The sequence below is a fragment of the Ursus maritimus genome (genome assembly GCF_017311325.1).
Source record: "Ursus maritimus isolate PB19 chromosome X unlocalized genomic scaffold, ASM1731132v1 scaffold_X1, whole genome shotgun sequence".
NCBI lineage: Eukaryota > Metazoa > Chordata > Mammalia > Carnivora > Ursidae > Ursus > Ursus maritimus.
Genome location: NW_024423319.1, coordinates 82,768,609 through 82,785,430, shown reverse-complemented (window position 1 = coordinate 82,785,430; position 16,822 = coordinate 82,768,609). Strand labels below are relative to the sequence as shown.

The window sequence follows — 16,822 nt, the reverse complement described above, 5'->3', positions numbered from 1 at the left end:
GGACCGGGGCCACGAGAAGTCGGACCGGGGCCATGAGAAGTCGGACCGGGGCCACGAGAAGTCGGACCGGGGCCATGAGAAGTCGGACAGAGACCGGGAGCGTGGTTATGACAAAGTGGACAGAGAGAGAGAGCGCGACAGGGATCGGGATCGGGACCGCGGGTATGACAAGTCGGACCGGGAAGAGAGCAAAGAACGGCGCCATCATCGCCGGGAGGAGCTGGCTCCCTACCCCAAGAGCAAGAAGGGTAAGCTGAGCAGCAGGGCCAGGACTCAGGTAAGGCAGGTGAGGCGCCACGGGTGAGCCACGTTAAGGGAGGCCCTCACTTTGCTCACGTGATCGCCTGAACCTGGGGCCTGGGACAAGGTGCTGCGGACCACAGCAGCCATGCACTCCATTTCTTCTTGGGATGCGGGAAGCGTGGTGATCAGGGGCTCCTTGTGCCTCTACCGAGGACCTCACTCTGCCACCTGTTTCCTCAGTGGCAAGCCGGAAGGATGAAGAGTTAGACCCCATGGACCCCAGCTCATACTCGGATGCACCCCGGTAAATGAGAACCCCTCATGAGCCCTTCTCTTTCCTCATGACTCCCTTGTGCTGATGACCGTTCCTTTTTTCCTATCTCCTTCCCCCATTTGTCACTTGGAGTGGGAGTGGGGGGGAGTGGGTAGTGCCTACCACATCCCATATTCCCAACTCCTGACCCTATTTCCTAACTGCCATCACCCCCAGGGGCACATGGTCAACAGGACTCCCCAAGCGGAATGAGGCCAAGACAGGCGCAGACACGACAGCAGCGGGGCCCCTCTTCCAGCAGCGCCCCTACCCGTCCCCGGGGGCTGTGCTCCGGGCCAACGCCGAGGCCTCCCGAACCAAGCAACAAGACTGAGCCTCCCTGCCACCCCACCGCCACCAGGGGTTTTTAATAAAAGCTTTTCGTTGGATCGTGCCCATGAGGCCTGAGTGCTTCCTTCCCATGCACTTTTGAGGCTTCCCAACCCAAGCCAGCAAGATGCGAAACACATTTTATTTGCAAAAACTCACCTAAGAAAGTGCGGGAGTGGCAGGGATATGGGGGTGACGGGGGCTGGAGGCTGAGGGGGGTCCTGTCCACGCCCTCATTCCCAGAGTTTGGTTGTGTCACCCCTGTGTGGGAGCGAGGGGGTGGGGGGGCCAGGTTGGGGTTCAGTGTCTACCTCCCCCCACCCCTAATACTGATCAGAGTTTGGTCCTGGCTGGGCCAGGGCAAGAGGGGAGAAGGAGGCCAGGCCAGCGTCTTCGATCCCAGCGGCTACGAACCCTTCACCTTGGTGAGCAACCTGTGGTGGGAACGGGGAGGAAGAGAGAAACACAGCTGGGGTGGGCTGGTAGGCGGGCATCCTGAGCAAGCGAGGGCGGCGGTTGTGAGTCTGGTAGTCCTGGGGTTAGTAACAGGGCCCACTCAGACAGTGAGTCCTTGGGGTCAGAAAGCTACACGCGGACTAAATAAATACAACATCTTTATTTGGCATTGGGTCTCCTGACATTTGTTCATTACAGTTCCTTAGAAAACAAACCAAAAAAATCAGAACAAATTAATCAAAAATAAAGATCCAACGACCCTATTTACAATAGAGCAAAGACAGCCCAGGCCTCTTCCACGGGTGCGTGTACGCGCACACACACACACACAAACGCACGCATGCACGTGCACGCACACACATACACACACACGTCCTGGGAGACAGTTAAGGGGTTAATAAGCTTTGGGGAGTGCAGGGGGCAGCTTCCACATTTCAGCGATTTTAAGACACCCTCACCCTGTCACAGAGTCAGGGTGCCTCATACAGCCAGTGCGTTATCAAGAGTGTGGTTGGCAGCTTTACTCTCCCTCTCGGGATGTCTCGGAAAAGAACCCTGCATCCGCCATCTGACAGCGTCTTAGATTCAATGAGATTCAGCCACTCCAAGGACCTCCCCCCGCCTGCTTTCTCACACCCTGGATCGTTAATTATCTGATTACACCACAGATTCCCAAACCACTAAAAAAACAGATGGCCCCTACCGCACCCTCCCCCGGAACGGGCGGATGCAAAGCATCTCAGCGCCCGCCCGCCTCTCTCCCAGGGGTGCCCACAAGAGGCCCGTTTTCAAGGGTCTCCCGTCAGGGAAGCTGCCCCAAGGCCACACACAAAAAGACCCGAGCTGCTAACGCCATCCATTGTGGTTGTGAGGGAGGCAAGAAGGCCTCAAGCTACAGGAAGCTGAACCCCACAGGCAGGCATCCGTCACTAAGAGAGCTGTAGGATTTTGTCCAATTTGTCCATACGGAGGTGGAGGGACTGCTGGGAGGGGCTCTCCCAGGCATGGAAGACAGGACACCGCCAGCGGAGGGCAGGCAGGTGAAGAAAGGCCTTGACTGACAATACCACCAACCTGGTCCCCAAAGGGGTTGACTGCGGCAGAGGAGGCAGCTCTCAAAACCCCCTCCAGGGGAGGGGGGGGCTCAGTCTGCGAGGAAGGGTTCGCGTGACGCCCCGCCCAGTCCCACGCCCCTCCAGAAGTCTCCATGACCTGGGAGAAAACACTCTTCCAATCCCAGAGGAGCCAGGCCCAGTGGCAGCTTAGGTCCCTGCAGATGCCCAACACCCTCCACCCAGTCCCCCTCCCTGTCGCCCCCCACCGCCACCAGCCCTCACTTCACCAGCACTGACTTGGGCAGAAAGGGCTCCGTGCTGAGGTCTCCGCGATGGGAAGACAGCTTCGGTGGCGGTGGCTGCCCCGGAGGCTGCTGGTGAGGGCAGGGCCCAGAGGCGGAGGCGGAGGCGGAGGCTATGGCTTTGGCTGCACCTCGGGGAAGGCTGTAGAGGTAGACGGCACCGATGACCAGCCCAGCGCCCAGGGCAAACAACGGGTCCACGTGGAAGCCGAAGAGGCGGATGGAGGCAACGGTGGACAGCACGATGGACAGGGAGGTGGCAAAGCCCTTGAGGATGTTGTCGGCGTACTTGACGACAACAGCCACCAGCAGCCCACCAAAGGCCTGGTTGAGCACCACGCCCCAGACGGCGGGCGTGTACCCGAAAAAGAAGCCGCGGCGGGCCACGGCAGTGCCCTCGGCCCACCAGAGCCCCACCAGGCCCAGCGCCGTGCCGAAGAGGCCCAGCTGCAGGTTGCGCAGCCACACCGAGCCCGAGCTGCCCTTGAGGATCTTCTCAAAGTAGACCCCCGCGAAGCCCGAGGACAGACACGAGGCCACGACGGCCGCCAGGCCTGCCCCGGGGTTCTGATCCAGCGGCCGAGGGCCCCCGCCGCCGTCCTGCTGTGCCTGGACAATGGCGACGCCAGTGAAGAGCAGCAGCAGGGAGGCCCACTGCAGCCGCGAAAGGCTGCGGTTCAGCATGAGCACGGAGAACAGCGCCGTGGTCAGGATCTTCAGCTGGTACGTCACCTGCGTGCGGCATGCATGCGGAAGGCACTAAGGGCTGTCCCCTCCATGTGCCCGGTGGAGGGACAGGGCGGGGCGGGTGACAGTAAAAATACCCAGCCCTCGGCTGCGGACTGGCAGGCCGCTTAACAGCCCTGCGGTGCCTCCCAGAAAGTCCACAGCTCCACAAGGAAGTCCCTGGCCACACCCAAGTCCCCATCCCAACCCCGCTTTCTGGCTGTGTGATGAAGAACAAAGCACTTGCCCCGTCTGGGCCCAGACATCACCATCTGTAAAACATAGCTGTTGTCTGTGAACCAGCTCACGCAGCAGGTGAGTGAACGGGTGACAGGCTCTCTGACGAGGGCGGGGGGCCTTGATAACTAGGTGCTGATGCAAGCACATCAGCCACGGTGATAACGTCGGCAAACACTGACACAGTGCTCGCTGTGCGCTAGAGCGGGTCTGAGCGCTTCACGTGAATCCGTTCAGTGCTCACAGATGAAGGGGGCGCTACTGTAATGTCTGATGGAAAGACGAGAAAACTAAGGCACAGACAGGTTAAGTGACTTGCCCGAGATCACACAGCTGGGAAGTAGCAGAGGTGGGATTGGGACCCAGGGAGCCTGGACCCAGAATCCAGACTCTTTAACTATTTTCCAAGGCTGCCTGCAAACAGCCAAAAGCTCGCCTATTGCCAACCAAGGGCTCTTCTCAGGTATTATTTCTTTTAGCCATCCCAGCATCCTGGTGAGGAGGCATTCCCATTCCCAATTCTCACAGATGCAGAACCTGAGGTTGAGGGAGAGCCAAGGACATTTCAAAGGTGACACAGCCCCAGCTCTCTGCAGCCCTCCCTCATCAGCCTCCTACCTCCCCGACCCCAGCTGGTTCCTCCGAGGCCATGCTGGGCATGGGGCTCACCTGGAAAGTGGCAGCTGGCAGGTTGGAGATGGCAACATACTGGAGGTTATTCTGCAAGGTGTAGATGAGAGAGGGCACCGCGAGCTTGAGTGTGTCCACATACTGCACCAGGACAGCCTCGTGGAGGAAGAGCACCAGGTGCTTCACGTTACCTGGGGTGTATGGGGGGGAGGATAGCCCTCTTCAGCACTGAAGATCCTCTGAGAGCCAGGACTGGGCCAGGTCCTGCGTCTCCCCACCACGCTCTGACTTCCTGAGGGCTCGAATGAGGTCTGTGCTGTTTCCCTACAGTACAACCACATCTCCAGCAGGCCTCTTGGCTAGCAGTTTCATGGACACAAAACAATCATTCTTAACTCTGCGTCTGAGGATCACAGACTGTATTCACTCAGCTTGCAGCCTACCTCCCTGGCAGGGAGGCCCATTCAGGGCAAGCACTCAATACCCGTCTATCCAAAGAAATCGTCAGCATGAACTAGCTTGTGAAGTAGAAGCCTTAGGAGTATGAATGCAAGACTGTTGACCAGAGCGGAAGTCTGAGACTTGACTTTGACACTCATCCTAGCTCCTTACTGGCCAGCAAGCTGCCTGAGGGCGGGGGCCATGTCTCCCTCCGCTGGGCCCTACAAACAATGACCCCGACAAACAATGATGTGGCTGCCCTTGCCACAGGGAAGAGTGGAAGCTGGACTATTAAGCAGCCAAGTCTGGTCCGGACTGGCTCCCACCAATACGTGAGAACCCCTTCCTGGAGAGTAAGGCCTCTGCAAAGCTCACCGCACTTCTTTGCAGTTCATCTTTTCAGTCTCAGCTGAGTGTTGTTCCTGTGTGAAAACCCCCACAACTACTGCACTGGGTTATCCCAGGAACTCGTGCTGACGGCTCGTTCACAAAACCCTGTCCTGGCCCTTCAGGGCAGTAATCCCGGGAGTAATTACCAATCTAGAACTCCCTAACCCCAATTCTCTGGGCCCAGGGGTTTGGGTGTTAGACATCTTCCAGGTGTCAGAAAAATACCACAGTAGACCTAGCAGGCCCTTCACATAACACAGCCCACACACAGGGGGTTGGGCACCACAATCACACATACTCGTATTTCTGTGGCGACTTGTAAAAATGTTCACACCAAATGAGAAATATTAAAAACACAGATATACAAATAGCCCGGCATCGGGTCAGGCCAAGTTTTACCACAAAACTAATTCAAGAAAAACAAAACAGAACATGGGGGTGGGGTTGAAATTGTGGATCTGAGGCGAAGGCTTGCAGTTTAAGCCTCTGGCTCTGCTCCCCATCTACAATATCAGCCCCCTGAGGGCAGGACCAGTCCCCTGAGGGCAGGATGAAGCCTGCGCAGCTAACAGGGACGGCCGCAGCTAACAGGGACGGCCGGGGCAGGGCCTGCCACAGTGAGCACTTGGAAGTGTCTCAGAATCAACTGAGAACAGAGCAGATGATGGACCTCGAGGGCACTATGCTAAGTGAAAGAAGTGAGACCAAGAAAGACAAATGATTTCACTGACTTGTGGGATCTAAAAAACAAAACAAACAACAACAAAAATAGAAAGAGACTCACAAGCTCCTAGAGAACTGGTAGTTGCGGGAGGGGAGGAGGGGTGGGAGATGGGCGAAGTAGGCGAAGGGGATTACGAGGTACAAAGTTCCAGTTATAAAAACAAGTAAGGCACAGGGATGAGAAGTACAGCACAGGGAACACAGCCAACAACACGGTAATAACTCTGGATGGTGACAGATGGTGACTACACTTAGTGCGGTGAGCACTGTGTAATGTTGAGAACTGTTGAGTCAGTATGTTGCACACCTGAAGCTAATACAGTGTTACAGTTGACCGGTGAACAACACAGGAGTCGGGGCATCAACCCCTCACAGAGTTAAAAATCTGCAGAGAACTTTTGATTCCCCCAACCCCCAAACTTAACTCTTAATAGCCCACTGTTGACTGGAAGCCTTACTGACAACACCTAACATTTTGCATGTTATATGTACCACATACTGTGTTCTTAAATTCAAGTGAGCTAGAGAAAGAAAATCATAAGGAAAATACATTGTCAGTACTGTATTTATTAGAAAAGAACCTGCATCTAAGTGGACCTGCACAGCTCAAACCCATGTTGTTCAAGGGTAAACTGTATAGGTCAACTATACTTCAACTTAAACAACAACAAAAAAAAGAAAGACAAAAATAGAACAGGTGGGTTCCCAAACTGCTGCCTCCCAGGGCCCTGGAGCTAACGAGTGGGCAAGAACGTTTTCTTCAGTGTAAATACTGAGAGCGGGGCTAGAACATACATCTGAATCCTTTACAGAGGCAAGGCCTTTATTTATTTTTTTTTGAAGACTTATTTATTTATTAGAGTGTGTGTGCACACAAGCAGGGGGATGGGCAGAGGGAAAGGGAGAACATCTCAAGCGGACTTCCCGCTGCTGAGCACAGAGCCCAGTGTACTCTGAGATCATGACCTGAGCTGAAATCAAGAGTCAGATGCTTAACTGACTGAGCCACCCGGGTGCCCCGGCAAGGCCTTTGTAGAGAAACAACTGGCAACGTTTTAAAGCAGGCCTTTAGGGAGGTGTTGAAAAGAGTAGATAAATCCAACTTCTAGGAAATACAGAGGGTAGAAGAACATGTCAAATGAAATCACAGGGAGGCAGCCAGCAAAATCCAGGCTGTCCAAACTCTCCAAGACAAATGACCTGCTCTCTTCAAGAAATTAACTGCAGATCACAAAGAGCTGGAGAGGAACCCAGAGGTTAACAGAAGACATCGACCAATTGCAAGACACTGACCTTATATACACCTGACTGAAACAAATTCCTAAAAACTTTTATGATATTTGAGAAACCACTACAAATGTGAACACTTGACTGGATATTTGATTATTTTATTAACTTTAAAAACTATGGGTCATTTTTTGATGTATGATTTTTAGATACTGCAGTTGTTTTTTTAAAATGTACCAAAATATTTATTCAAGATAGTAAGGTGGTGGGGGTTTACGTCAAAATACTACTTACTTCATGTGGGACACACTGCAGTATGGTAAGGCGGGGGGTGGGTAGGTAGGCAGACATGTAGACTGGTAGTGAGTGGATAATCACTGATGCTGTTTAATGGCAGAGGGGCCATGAGTTGACAACTGATGAATCTGGGTGATGGGTACATGGACATTTTATTATTTCATTATTCTCCCCGAGTTTGTGTATGTTTAAAATGATCCATAATGCAAAGTCAAAGGGAAATCAATGAATCACCCTGTCAGGGTCACCTGCTACCTTATGGGTACAGACTGTCTCACTCCTACAGTCCACACAGGCTAGCTTCCAGGGCATTAGGGGTATTAATGTTTGGCTGCAGCTACTCATAGCTGTAGGGACAAGGCAGCTTAACTGCACTTACACACTCCCCAGACAGTTTTAGACACAGTGATACAGTGATATTCCCACAGCAAAACCTCCATGTGGGCATGGGTGTATACACACACACACACACACACACACACAGACACACAACATCCCACCGTTGACCCCAGTGCAGCCCCCCCTTGCTGGCTCATACCCCTCTTCTGTGCGAAGAGCAGCAGCAGGCAGGTGACACCTTTGAGCACTTCGGCCATGACCACAGCAGTGGTGGCAAAGAAGCGGTCCCCAGGCAGTGTGCGGGCGTAGCGGATGCTGAGGATGAGGGAGGCATTCTGGACCACCAGCACAGCTAGGGATATGTATTTGAGGCGCCGGTGAGCTGTGGGAAATGGAACGAGCAAGGGGGAAGAAGGGGTCAGAAGCTGCTGGGGCACAGCCACACCACCACCTTCCCCCTCACTCCTTTCTCAACCTGGATCCTCCTAGCCACTGCCACTTCCTCGCTCTGCTCTTCCTCCTCTATCCTGACCCAAAGAGGGTCCGACTCCCATCTACTTCTACTGCCTCGACAGGCAGGAAGAACCCCAAAGGAGGAAGTGGGCCTCACCCTGTCCAGACCACACCCAGAATCCTTGCTGAGGTATCAGGAAATGACTGGAGCAGGTGCTGGACACACTCGGCCCCCTCTCTGCCTCCTCTGTGTGAGAAGCAACTCACCCCAAGACAGAATACCAACCACATTCTCAACATTTATTGCGTGCTGACCGTCTGCCTATGGCTCGGATAAAGGATTTACGTGGATTACCTCAGCAGACCCCTATGTTGCTCTGATCTCTGAGTTACAAGGATTCCATTATGTGGGTGAGCAAACCGAAGATTTATATGAAATGATGCTTCTATTTAATGAGGGGCTGTCCTTTGTAAAGAATGATACCTCAACAAAGGGAACGAGACCACTACATAAGGCACGTCCACCCCCTAAAGAACGGTCTTTCTCCCATCTAAGATATTATGCCATCCCTTCACACTAAGAATGGTCTCTCCAACTCCTACCTTCTATGACCACCAGAGCCCCTCTGACACAGAATGGTTTCACAAACTTAAGAAATAATTCCTCCACAGTCCCTAGGATTATTGAACCCCCTATAATAAATGGTTACTGCACCAAGAATGGTCTGCTTCCCTCGAGGACATAAGGATGTTTCCCTATACTCCACATGGTCCAGTCATCCTCCCACCACTGAACCTCCCCTACCTCCAGCCAAGGAATCATTCCTTGTTCTACTCACACTCACAAACTCTCCCCCCTATAAAGAAGGGCTCCGCACCCTTACAACGTCTTTTCTCTGCCCTGTAAGGAAAGACCCTCCCACTCCAACATACAATGAACTCTACCACCATTAGGAAGGGAGCCCCCCCCCCAACGGTCTTATCTCCTTATAACGGACGTCCCAATCCTCAAAATGGACCCTCTAAGTCGGGTAAGGAAGGACCCGCCCCACCCTAATTCACAACAGCCCCTATCCCTTTTTAAGGAAGAAACCACCACCCTCAGAATAGCCTCTCTCTCTTCTTCAAGGAAGAACTTTCCCACCCTCAGAATGCTCTCTCCCTTCTCTAAGGACGGACCCCTCACATACTCAGAATGGTCTTAGTGGTCTTAGCCTCCCCCCAAAGGCAATAACCCCCCAGACTCAGAATGATCTCCACTCTCCATCTGCGGAAGGGACCCCCCCATCACCCTCAGAATGGTCTCTTCCCTGCCTTCCAACAGACTCATGGAGGGCCGTTCCGTCCTCCCTCCCCCACACCACCCCCGCCACACACACATAGGTCGGTCCATACGGGACGCTCCCTCTCGCTTGAATGAGGAACCTTCCTGAACCCCACAGCGATCCCGACCCTCGCCCGGCCGCCACCTGCTTGGACACAGCCGGTCTCACCCGCACTCGCGGTTCCAGGCTCCAACGCCCCCGCGGAGACCGCCCCTGGCCCAGTCGCCGCGGTGGAACAGCCAGACCCAACCGCTGCCATGTTGGCATCTGCCTGGCCCGTCCCCTCGGCAACAGCAGGGCACTTCCGTGTCCGTCACTTCCGCTTCCGGGCCTCCGGGGTGGGGAGTGGGGCGAGTGAGGGGTTGGCCAGAGCAGTGGTTTTCCTTGTCTGCTCCCGACAGTGAACTTAAGACCGCGGCCTTGGGATTTCCAGATTCCGTCGGAATGGGGAGACCCAACACGCGGCTGACTCAGCCTCTTGCCATCTCTACAGAGCCTCATTGGTTCATTCCCGTTACTAGACCCGCCCTCGTCTTCATTGATCCCGCTTTCCAGATCACCCGCCCATCGTGTGTCCTTCTCTCATTGGTTTGGCTGATCCTCTTCTATCCCGGCTCTTCCTTGGCACCTTCTACGGATGATCCCGCCCTTTCCGCACCAAAACTCCTGGGTACCTTCGTGGTTGGATTGAAGTTCTTCTTTACCCCACCTCCCGGCGAGGCCCCGCCCCCTGAAGAGCCCGCAGGCGTCTGGGAGGAAAATGACATTGAGGGGGCGGGGCAGGTGAGGGTCAGGCGGGTAAACTAGCCATTAAAAGCAGGGCAGTTGAGGCCGTACAAGTGAGAAGGCGTTGGAGAGGTGAGACCGAGAGCAGGGAGGTTAAGCGAGCCCCCGTTGAGGAGGGAAAGGAGTGCGAAGAGAACAGGTAAGCCATCAGGTGAGAGGCTTTCAGGTTAGCTTTTGAAAGCGGGGCAAGAGAGGGTACGTCAAGAGGTGAGGAATGAGAGATGAGAGGGATGAACAAAAGAGCAAGGGAGAGGTGAAAAAGGTAGGGGCAAAACGCGTGACTTACACCCTGGATGTTATTAGGAAACAAGGAAGGGCTGGGAAGGTTTTTGTCAGTGCCCAACCCCAGCCTTCCCTCACCGGTGCCCTGAAAGGCCTTTTCTTCCATGGGAGGAGGGCTTTATTTCCTCCACCGGGGTTGGGGGAGGCAGTTTTCTCTGGCCGAGCAAGCCCTCTTTGACTGGGGACATGTCCCAAACATTTAGTGCCTACAGTATCTCCCACAGAGCCCTTCTGCATATCCTGGGAGCCACATAAGAGCTGGAATGGGGGAAATCAAGTTTTTCTTTGTGGTCCTGCTTAGGGGAACCCATGAAAGAGCTTTAGGACAGTACCAAAGGGCTAAGGCTTCCCAAGAGCAGAGGAGAGATCCAGCCCACCTCCCTCTTGGCTCGCATACAGTAGATGCTCCATAATTGCCTCACAGCATCTACAAATGGCCAGTTGCTTCTGATTCTATTGTATTTATCAAATAGTGGGTTTCCTTGCTGCATCTACAAATGGCCAGTCGCTTCTGATTCTATAACATTTATTAAATAGTGGGTTTCCACACATGGCTTTTTTTAAATAATCCAGGCAGGGGGAGAAGGAAGAGGAGGACACAGTTGGAGCTCCCCTCCCACCAATACATAAGTATTTACATTTCAGCAACTGGACAATCCTGGCTCAGAAGGACGCAGCAAGAATCCGAAAAAGATGGGGGGGGGGCCAGGAGAACAAACAACAAGACTGGTTTCCCCCACCCCATCCCCCAAAAAACCATCCACCCCATCCTAGCGGACTCTGGTGGTGTCCATCTCCCATTCCTTCCCAAATCATGGAAGTAGGGTTCTCCTCACCAGAATAAGAGCACTTGGGATAACAGAGTAGGGTCCCCTCACCAAAAAAATAAAAATAAAATAATAATAAAAATAATTAAAAAAAAGTCCTGGGATAACAATAGGGCATTACCTCCCCCAGAATAAGCAACCCTGGGCTGAGGTAGGCAAGCAGCTTGACCGAATATAGGACCCTGGGCTAGGGGAAAGGGTCCTTTTGCTAAAGTAAGAGCTGCTGGGGCATTGGAAGGAAAGCACCCTTGCCCAAGTGAGAGCATTTGAACTAAGTGTGTGTGGTGGTAGCAGGAGGTGCCAGTGTAGGGGCTACAACTCATCAGAATAAGAGTCCTGGGGCTCAGAATGGAAGGAACTTCAACCAAATAAACACCCTTAGCAAAATGAAAAATAAGGAAGTTCCCCCCCCCTCCAGAATAAGAGACCATAAGTTCTGGGAGGAAGGCTCCTTAGCAGGATTGGGATGGGGAGTGGGCAGACTTGGCTTATGTCTCCTGACCCCTGATCCCCAATCTCTGACCCTAGTAACACTGGATTTTTAATGACCTGTATAACCAGGTCAACAGATGTCCATCTATCCCTGTGGCATGCCATGGGACGGCTATTCCAACTAGTGGGGGCCTGGCTAGGACTAGGGCAGCAGGGGCCAGGCCAAAGGGGTGGGACCCCCCTTGGGGGCAGTGAGGGGTGCATCCTCAGCTGGTGTCTGCATCCAGGGGTCCAGCAGTATCTCCTCCAGTGAGGGTCGGGCAGAGGGTTTGGGGGCCAGGCACCGGCGGATTAGGGCACAGCAGTCTGCAGATCAGAAGCACACAGAAGATTAGCAGTCAGTCGGGGGCACTAGTCCCTGGGAAGGATGGAGTCCACTGAGCTAGGGCTGGTGAAGGCCTCACCTGGGGACACATGGGCAGGGAAGTGGAGCTCAGCCTCCAGAATCTCCTGGTCCCTCTCGAAGGGAATGTCCCCACATACCATGTCATAGAGGAGGATACCCAGCGACCAGACAGTGGCTGGGAGTGCGTGGTACTGGTGACGAGAGATCCACTCTGGGGGACTGTACACCCTTGTCCCTGCACACAAGCCAGAGATTAGACCACTCCCCAGTAATGCCCTTCTCCCACCCCACCCTCCCCAGGAAGTATGGTCCTCTCACCAGAATTAAGAGAACACAGTACCTGAGCAGGGTCCCCTAACCTGAAGAATTCTTTAAATATAACAGCAGAGTCTCATCATCAGAAAAAGAACAGTTAAGGGTAACAGCAGAGTGGCCTCAACAGGATAAAAGCACTTAAAAGTAACAGTAGGGTCCCTTTACCATACAGAAAAGGAACACTCAGGATAGTAACACAATCCCCTCACCAAGTCTGGGCACTGTCAGAAAATGGACTTTAGCAGAGGACAAGGCTTGAGAGTCTCCAATATTAAAACTCAAGAACCTTATAAAGATGCAATATAGATCAAGGAGCACGGGCCACCCCAGCACTAGAGGTCAACGATCAAGGGACCATAAAGATAAAAGGTACCCCCCATTGAGATTTAGCCAAAACTTACCATCAAAATCAGTATAGGGTTCATCATGAAGCAGGGCACCCGAACCAAAATCAATGAGTTTGGCACAGCCCCGGCGGAGATCCATCAGGATGTTCTCATCCTTGATGTCACGATGGACAACTCCACGAGCATGGCAGTGCCGAACAGCTGCCACTACCTGGGCAAACAGGCAGCGGCTTCGGCCCTCGCCCAATGGGCCCTGCTCTGTGATGTAGTCGAAGAGATCCTGGGCAGGCAACGGCCGTTCGAGGACCAGCATGAAGCCCTCTGGTGTCTCAAACCAGTCAAGCAGGCGGATCACGCCAGGGTGCCCACCACCTGCACCCACCTTCCACAGCAATGCCACTTCCAGTGGGCATGTGACTGAGTCTGACTGGGGGGAAGGGGAGAGAAAAGAAAACACAGACGTCAGGCCAGCAGCTCTGAGGCTGACTCCTTGCTTGAACTTAAATCATAGCCCCTCAGCCTCCTGACTGTATGATCTTCAGCAACCCACTTCCCTCCCTGAGCCTCAGTTTCCTCGTCTTAAGGGCTCAAACAGAGCCACTGGCAAAGGTGGTTTGAGCCAAAAGCCGATGCACAACTGGCATATTATAGGAGCTCAGTAAATATTGCAGTAAATGAAAGTCGTTCTTAAAAAAAAAAAAAGCCTTCTTGGGGCACCTGTGTGGCTCAGTCAGCTGAGCATCTGACTCTGGGTTTCAGCTCAGGTCCTGATCTCATGAGTCGTGGGATCAAGCCCCACGTCGGGCTCCGTGCTCAGCCTGGTGGGAGTCGGCTTGAGATGCTCTCTCCCTCTGCCCCTCCCTCCACTCTCGCGTGCACGTGCATGCATGCTCTCTGAAGTGAATAAATAAAATCTTAAGCACACAATAAATACTATTATTGTATAATGGTTTGTCTGTTTTGTTCACTAACTATAACAGTGCCTGGTAACAGGGGTTGGGCTTAATATATATTTATTAAATAGGTAAAAGCAATTAGTAGAAAAGGACCTGGCACAAAAGGAGCTCTCGGTAAATGTAATATTTTGCCAAATGCCTAAAATTGTGCCTGGCACAGAGTAGGTGCTCAATGTACATTTGTTAAGTAGCTGAAAGCGATTAATTGCAAAAGAACAAAGAACTCAATATTATCATGTGATGTTTTGTCACTGTCACTAAACATCTAGAACTGTGTTGAACTCAAGTACTTAGTGCAACTTGGAACACAGTAAACTTTGATGATGAAGTAAAACCTGAGACACACAGTGCTCAATAAAAGGCAGAAATGCTAGGCGATAAAAGCCGCCCCTCGCAGAAGCCCAGTGCGGGCACACGGATGGCCAGAGTCAGCCTTCCTGCCTGAGGTGGGGCCCTCTCCCGGCCAGTCCGCTGACTAGCACAGCCGCAGACCGGTTTTCTCACGGTGATGAAAATTTCGCTACTGCGCAGGCGCACCTTTTCCCTCTGGGTCCCACAGCCAGAGCAGGCGCAATCTCCCCCAGGGTCCGCCAGGGGGCGCTCCCACCCCTACAACTTGCCCAGACCCGCCCTGTTGTCCGTTAGCGTTCTAACGGCCGAAGAGGAGCAGCCACGTCACCATGGCAACCAGTGACCTATGCCCCTCTTTCCCCACCAGCATGCCCTGCAGGCAGCCCCTGAGACAGTATTTGGAGGGAGGAGGAGAAAGGAGGGTTGGAGGGGGAGAATCCAGGGCCCTAGGGGAGCTGGGGTGAGTCAGAACTGTATGGAGGTGTGGATGTCACCACAGGGGAGTAAACACAGGCCGGTAGGAGTGTTCTCCTCACCGTTACAGGGCCCAGGGAATCATACAAGCCCTGGAAAGACAAGGGGTTGAGTCCATCTTCAGAGATGGCGTCGCCAGGTCAGGGACTCCAAAGATACTCACCAAGGGGGACCAGCCCAGCACACGATTCCGGGGGATCACTTTGATGGCCACCTGGAGAAGGGGACTGAGGTGAGGGGGCCAGCAGACGACCCCCAGATCCCTCCCAGTCTTGACCCTCACCCTAATCTTTCTGGTGCCAACCTCGCTACAACACAACCCAAAATGAGCTGGCGCTTCTCACCTGCCCTCCAAGTCCCCAGAACCAAGTTCACCTCTCCCATCATCCTTGGCCCTGGGTTCTCTCTTCTCAGGCTTCAGGACCCCTCACTCCAGATCCTGGGCTCTGAATTTCCTAATATCCCAGCCCTCAATCTGCCCATCCTCCAAGACACCCCAACTCTGTACTGGAGTCCTAGTCCTAAGGACTCCATGCTGGACATCTGTCCTCGAAATCCCCCAAATCTCGGTTCTGGGTCTCTACCTTCCCACACAGATACACATCCCCTGGATCCCAAGGTCTAGAGTCCTCACGTCCCCCACCCCTCAGTCTCACTCCCTGGACCTCCTGCATCCCTGCCCAGAAACCCCCTCCCCCCCATATACCCACCTGGATCGCCACACACACAAACAAGCGCGCGCACGTGCGCGCGCTCGGGCACCCCCCACCAACCCGGATCCTGGTCCTCATGACCCTACCACGCACACATTGTCGGCTCATCCTCTGGTCAATCAGCATCCCAGCCTCGGGACTCCTGCCCTCGCCACACACACACACGCACACACGCACACACCACCCCTGACCCACCCAAGACCCTCGTGGTTGATACCTGGAGTCGGTCCGTGACACGATGTCCTGCGAAGACCGTACCAAAGCCCCCCTTACCAAGCAGGGGGCCGAGTCGGTACTCGGCCTCGAACGCTTCGCGATCCTTGCCTCCTACGCAGGCGGAGGCGAGGAAGTCAGGGTGGCTGCGTGCTGAGCCCGGGCGCGACCCTTTCCCCCTCCCCCCTCCCCCCGCACCGCCCGCAATCACTTCTGCCCGCTCGGCCTAGTCGCGGTAGGGGAGCCTCGCTCACCTGGCGGCGACGTGGGGGTCACGGGGGCCACGGGAAGCCCTTGCAGAGGTTTAGTCAACATGGAGGTGGTGCTGCGCAGATTGAGCCCGCTGAGCCCGCAGGGCGTGGATGCCCGGGGTAGCGAAGCTGGGGAGCCAGGACTTGGGGGCGCCAGGGTGGAAGGCAAAGAAGCTGATGGCCCAAGAGCGCCCGCAAAACAGCGCAACGTTAAGATTCGACGCGCGCGCCAGCCCCAACGCTACTGAGCCGGGGCACGCGCCTCCCGAGAGAGTCGCCCCGGGCGACAGCCCCGCCCACTTGGCTTTGATCAATCCGGACGCGGCACCTGCTGTACCCCAGCCAATCGGAGCCAGTCCTTATTTGCATACCACCGTCAACGTTTCAAGTACCCCCTTATGCAAATACATGCCCGGATCTTCCGCGGGGGCCGGGCCCGCATGCAAATGTGGGGGGGGCGCGCGAAGAGGAAACCGGTTCTGGGAATCCCTTTGCAGCAACCGCATTTGTTTTGGTTGTTGCGCGGGGTTGTTTTTATATATGTGTGTGTATGTGTATATATAGATATAAACTTAAAAAAAATAACTGCACCGCCTCCTTTCCTAGGAAGTTGGTTTGCAGCCGCTGCTTCGAGATTAGCGCAGAGATAATGCCAGGCCGGGCTTCTAAGAATCCTGGCCTGTGGCTACCCAGGACCCTGTCTCCAAAGAGTGCTCCTCATCCAGGACCAGGGCCCTCTAGGCGACTAGCGGCCTCTGCCCCAGAACTGAAGCCTGGGATCCTGGAAGAACCTGTCCGGCTTCCAGGGATGGGTAACCCCCCTGATTACCACCGCAGGAGACGCGCTGACCAAAGACAGCGTTCCCACGCCCTGAGGCAGAGGCCAGTGGGGTGTTTTGGAGTCCTTAACCTGGACAGAGCTGGCTAGGTCTGGCCGCGAGCCTAGTCAGCACATCTAGAACCTGGAACGGCAGAGGGAAGT

The 16,822-nt window shown here is 54.3% G+C and overlaps 3 protein-coding genes across 16 annotated transcripts in view; 1 reads left to right on the top strand and 2 right to left on the bottom strand.

Annotated features, from left to right (window-relative positions):
* The window catches only part of PQBP1 (polyglutamine binding protein 1), a 4,909-nt gene extending 3,959 nt beyond the window's left edge, over nucleotides 1–950 (top strand). For 9 of the 10 annotated variants that reach the window (XM_040631913.1, XM_040631919.1, XM_040631944.1 and 6 more), the window contains 3 exons: nucleotides 1–248; nucleotides 484–547; nucleotides 734–950. In XM_040631913.1, the coding sequence (XP_040487847.1) occupies nucleotides 1–248; nucleotides 484–547; nucleotides 734–890 (469 nt within the window). In that variant the 3' untranslated portion in view covers nucleotides 891–950. The remainder of the gene's footprint in view (nucleotides 249–483; nucleotides 548–733) is intronic. The other variant, XM_040631931.1, reaches the window with a different exon arrangement.
* Nucleotides 1–10,922, bottom strand: part of SLC35A2 (solute carrier family 35 member A2) — an 11,142-nt gene extending 220 nt beyond the window's left edge. The window contains exons 1-5 of one of the 3 annotated variants that reach the window (XM_040631876.1): nucleotides 9,656–10,922; nucleotides 7,909–8,091; nucleotides 4,332–4,483; nucleotides 2,695–2,841; nucleotides 1,208–1,320 (exon numbers count right to left, since the gene is read on the bottom strand). In XM_040631876.1, coding sequence (XP_040487810.1) covers nucleotides 1,210–1,320; nucleotides 2,695–2,841; nucleotides 4,332–4,483; nucleotides 7,909–8,091; nucleotides 9,656–9,746 — 684 coding nt within the window. In that variant the 5' untranslated portion in view covers nucleotides 9,747–10,922 and the 3' untranslated portion in view covers nucleotides 1,208–1,209. Of the gene's footprint in view, nucleotides 1–1,014; nucleotides 1,321–2,694; nucleotides 3,432–4,331; nucleotides 4,484–7,908; nucleotides 8,092–9,655 lie in introns of those variants that run through there. The other 2 variants (XM_040631866.1, XM_040631871.1) reach the window with 2 other exon arrangements.
* Nucleotides 10,923–11,067: 145 nt separating this feature from the next.
* PIM2 (Pim-2 proto-oncogene, serine/threonine kinase) lies at nucleotides 11,068–16,117 on the bottom strand. Of its 3 annotated transcripts, XM_040631886.1 has the most exons (6): nucleotides 15,844–16,115; nucleotides 15,594–15,703; nucleotides 14,827–14,877; nucleotides 12,937–13,309; nucleotides 12,279–12,455; nucleotides 11,068–12,180 (listed from the first exon to the last, which is right to left on the bottom strand). In XM_040631886.1, exons 1-6 carry the CDS (start codon nucleotides 15,902–15,904, stop codon nucleotides 12,017–12,019), a joined length of 936 nt encoding a protein of 311 aa, XP_040487820.1. In that variant the 5' UTR covers nucleotides 15,905–16,115; the 3' UTR covers nucleotides 11,068–12,016. The 3 variants fall into 3 exon arrangements, with proteins under 3 accessions (XP_040487820.1, XP_040487837.1, XP_040487828.1); XM_040631903.1 differs by lacking the exon at nucleotides 12,279–12,455 and having other exon boundaries at nucleotides 15,844–16,117; XM_040631894.1 differs by lacking the exon at nucleotides 15,594–15,703 and having other exon boundaries at nucleotides 12,937–13,305; nucleotides 15,844–16,116.
* Nucleotides 16,118–16,822: the final 705 nt, after the last annotated feature.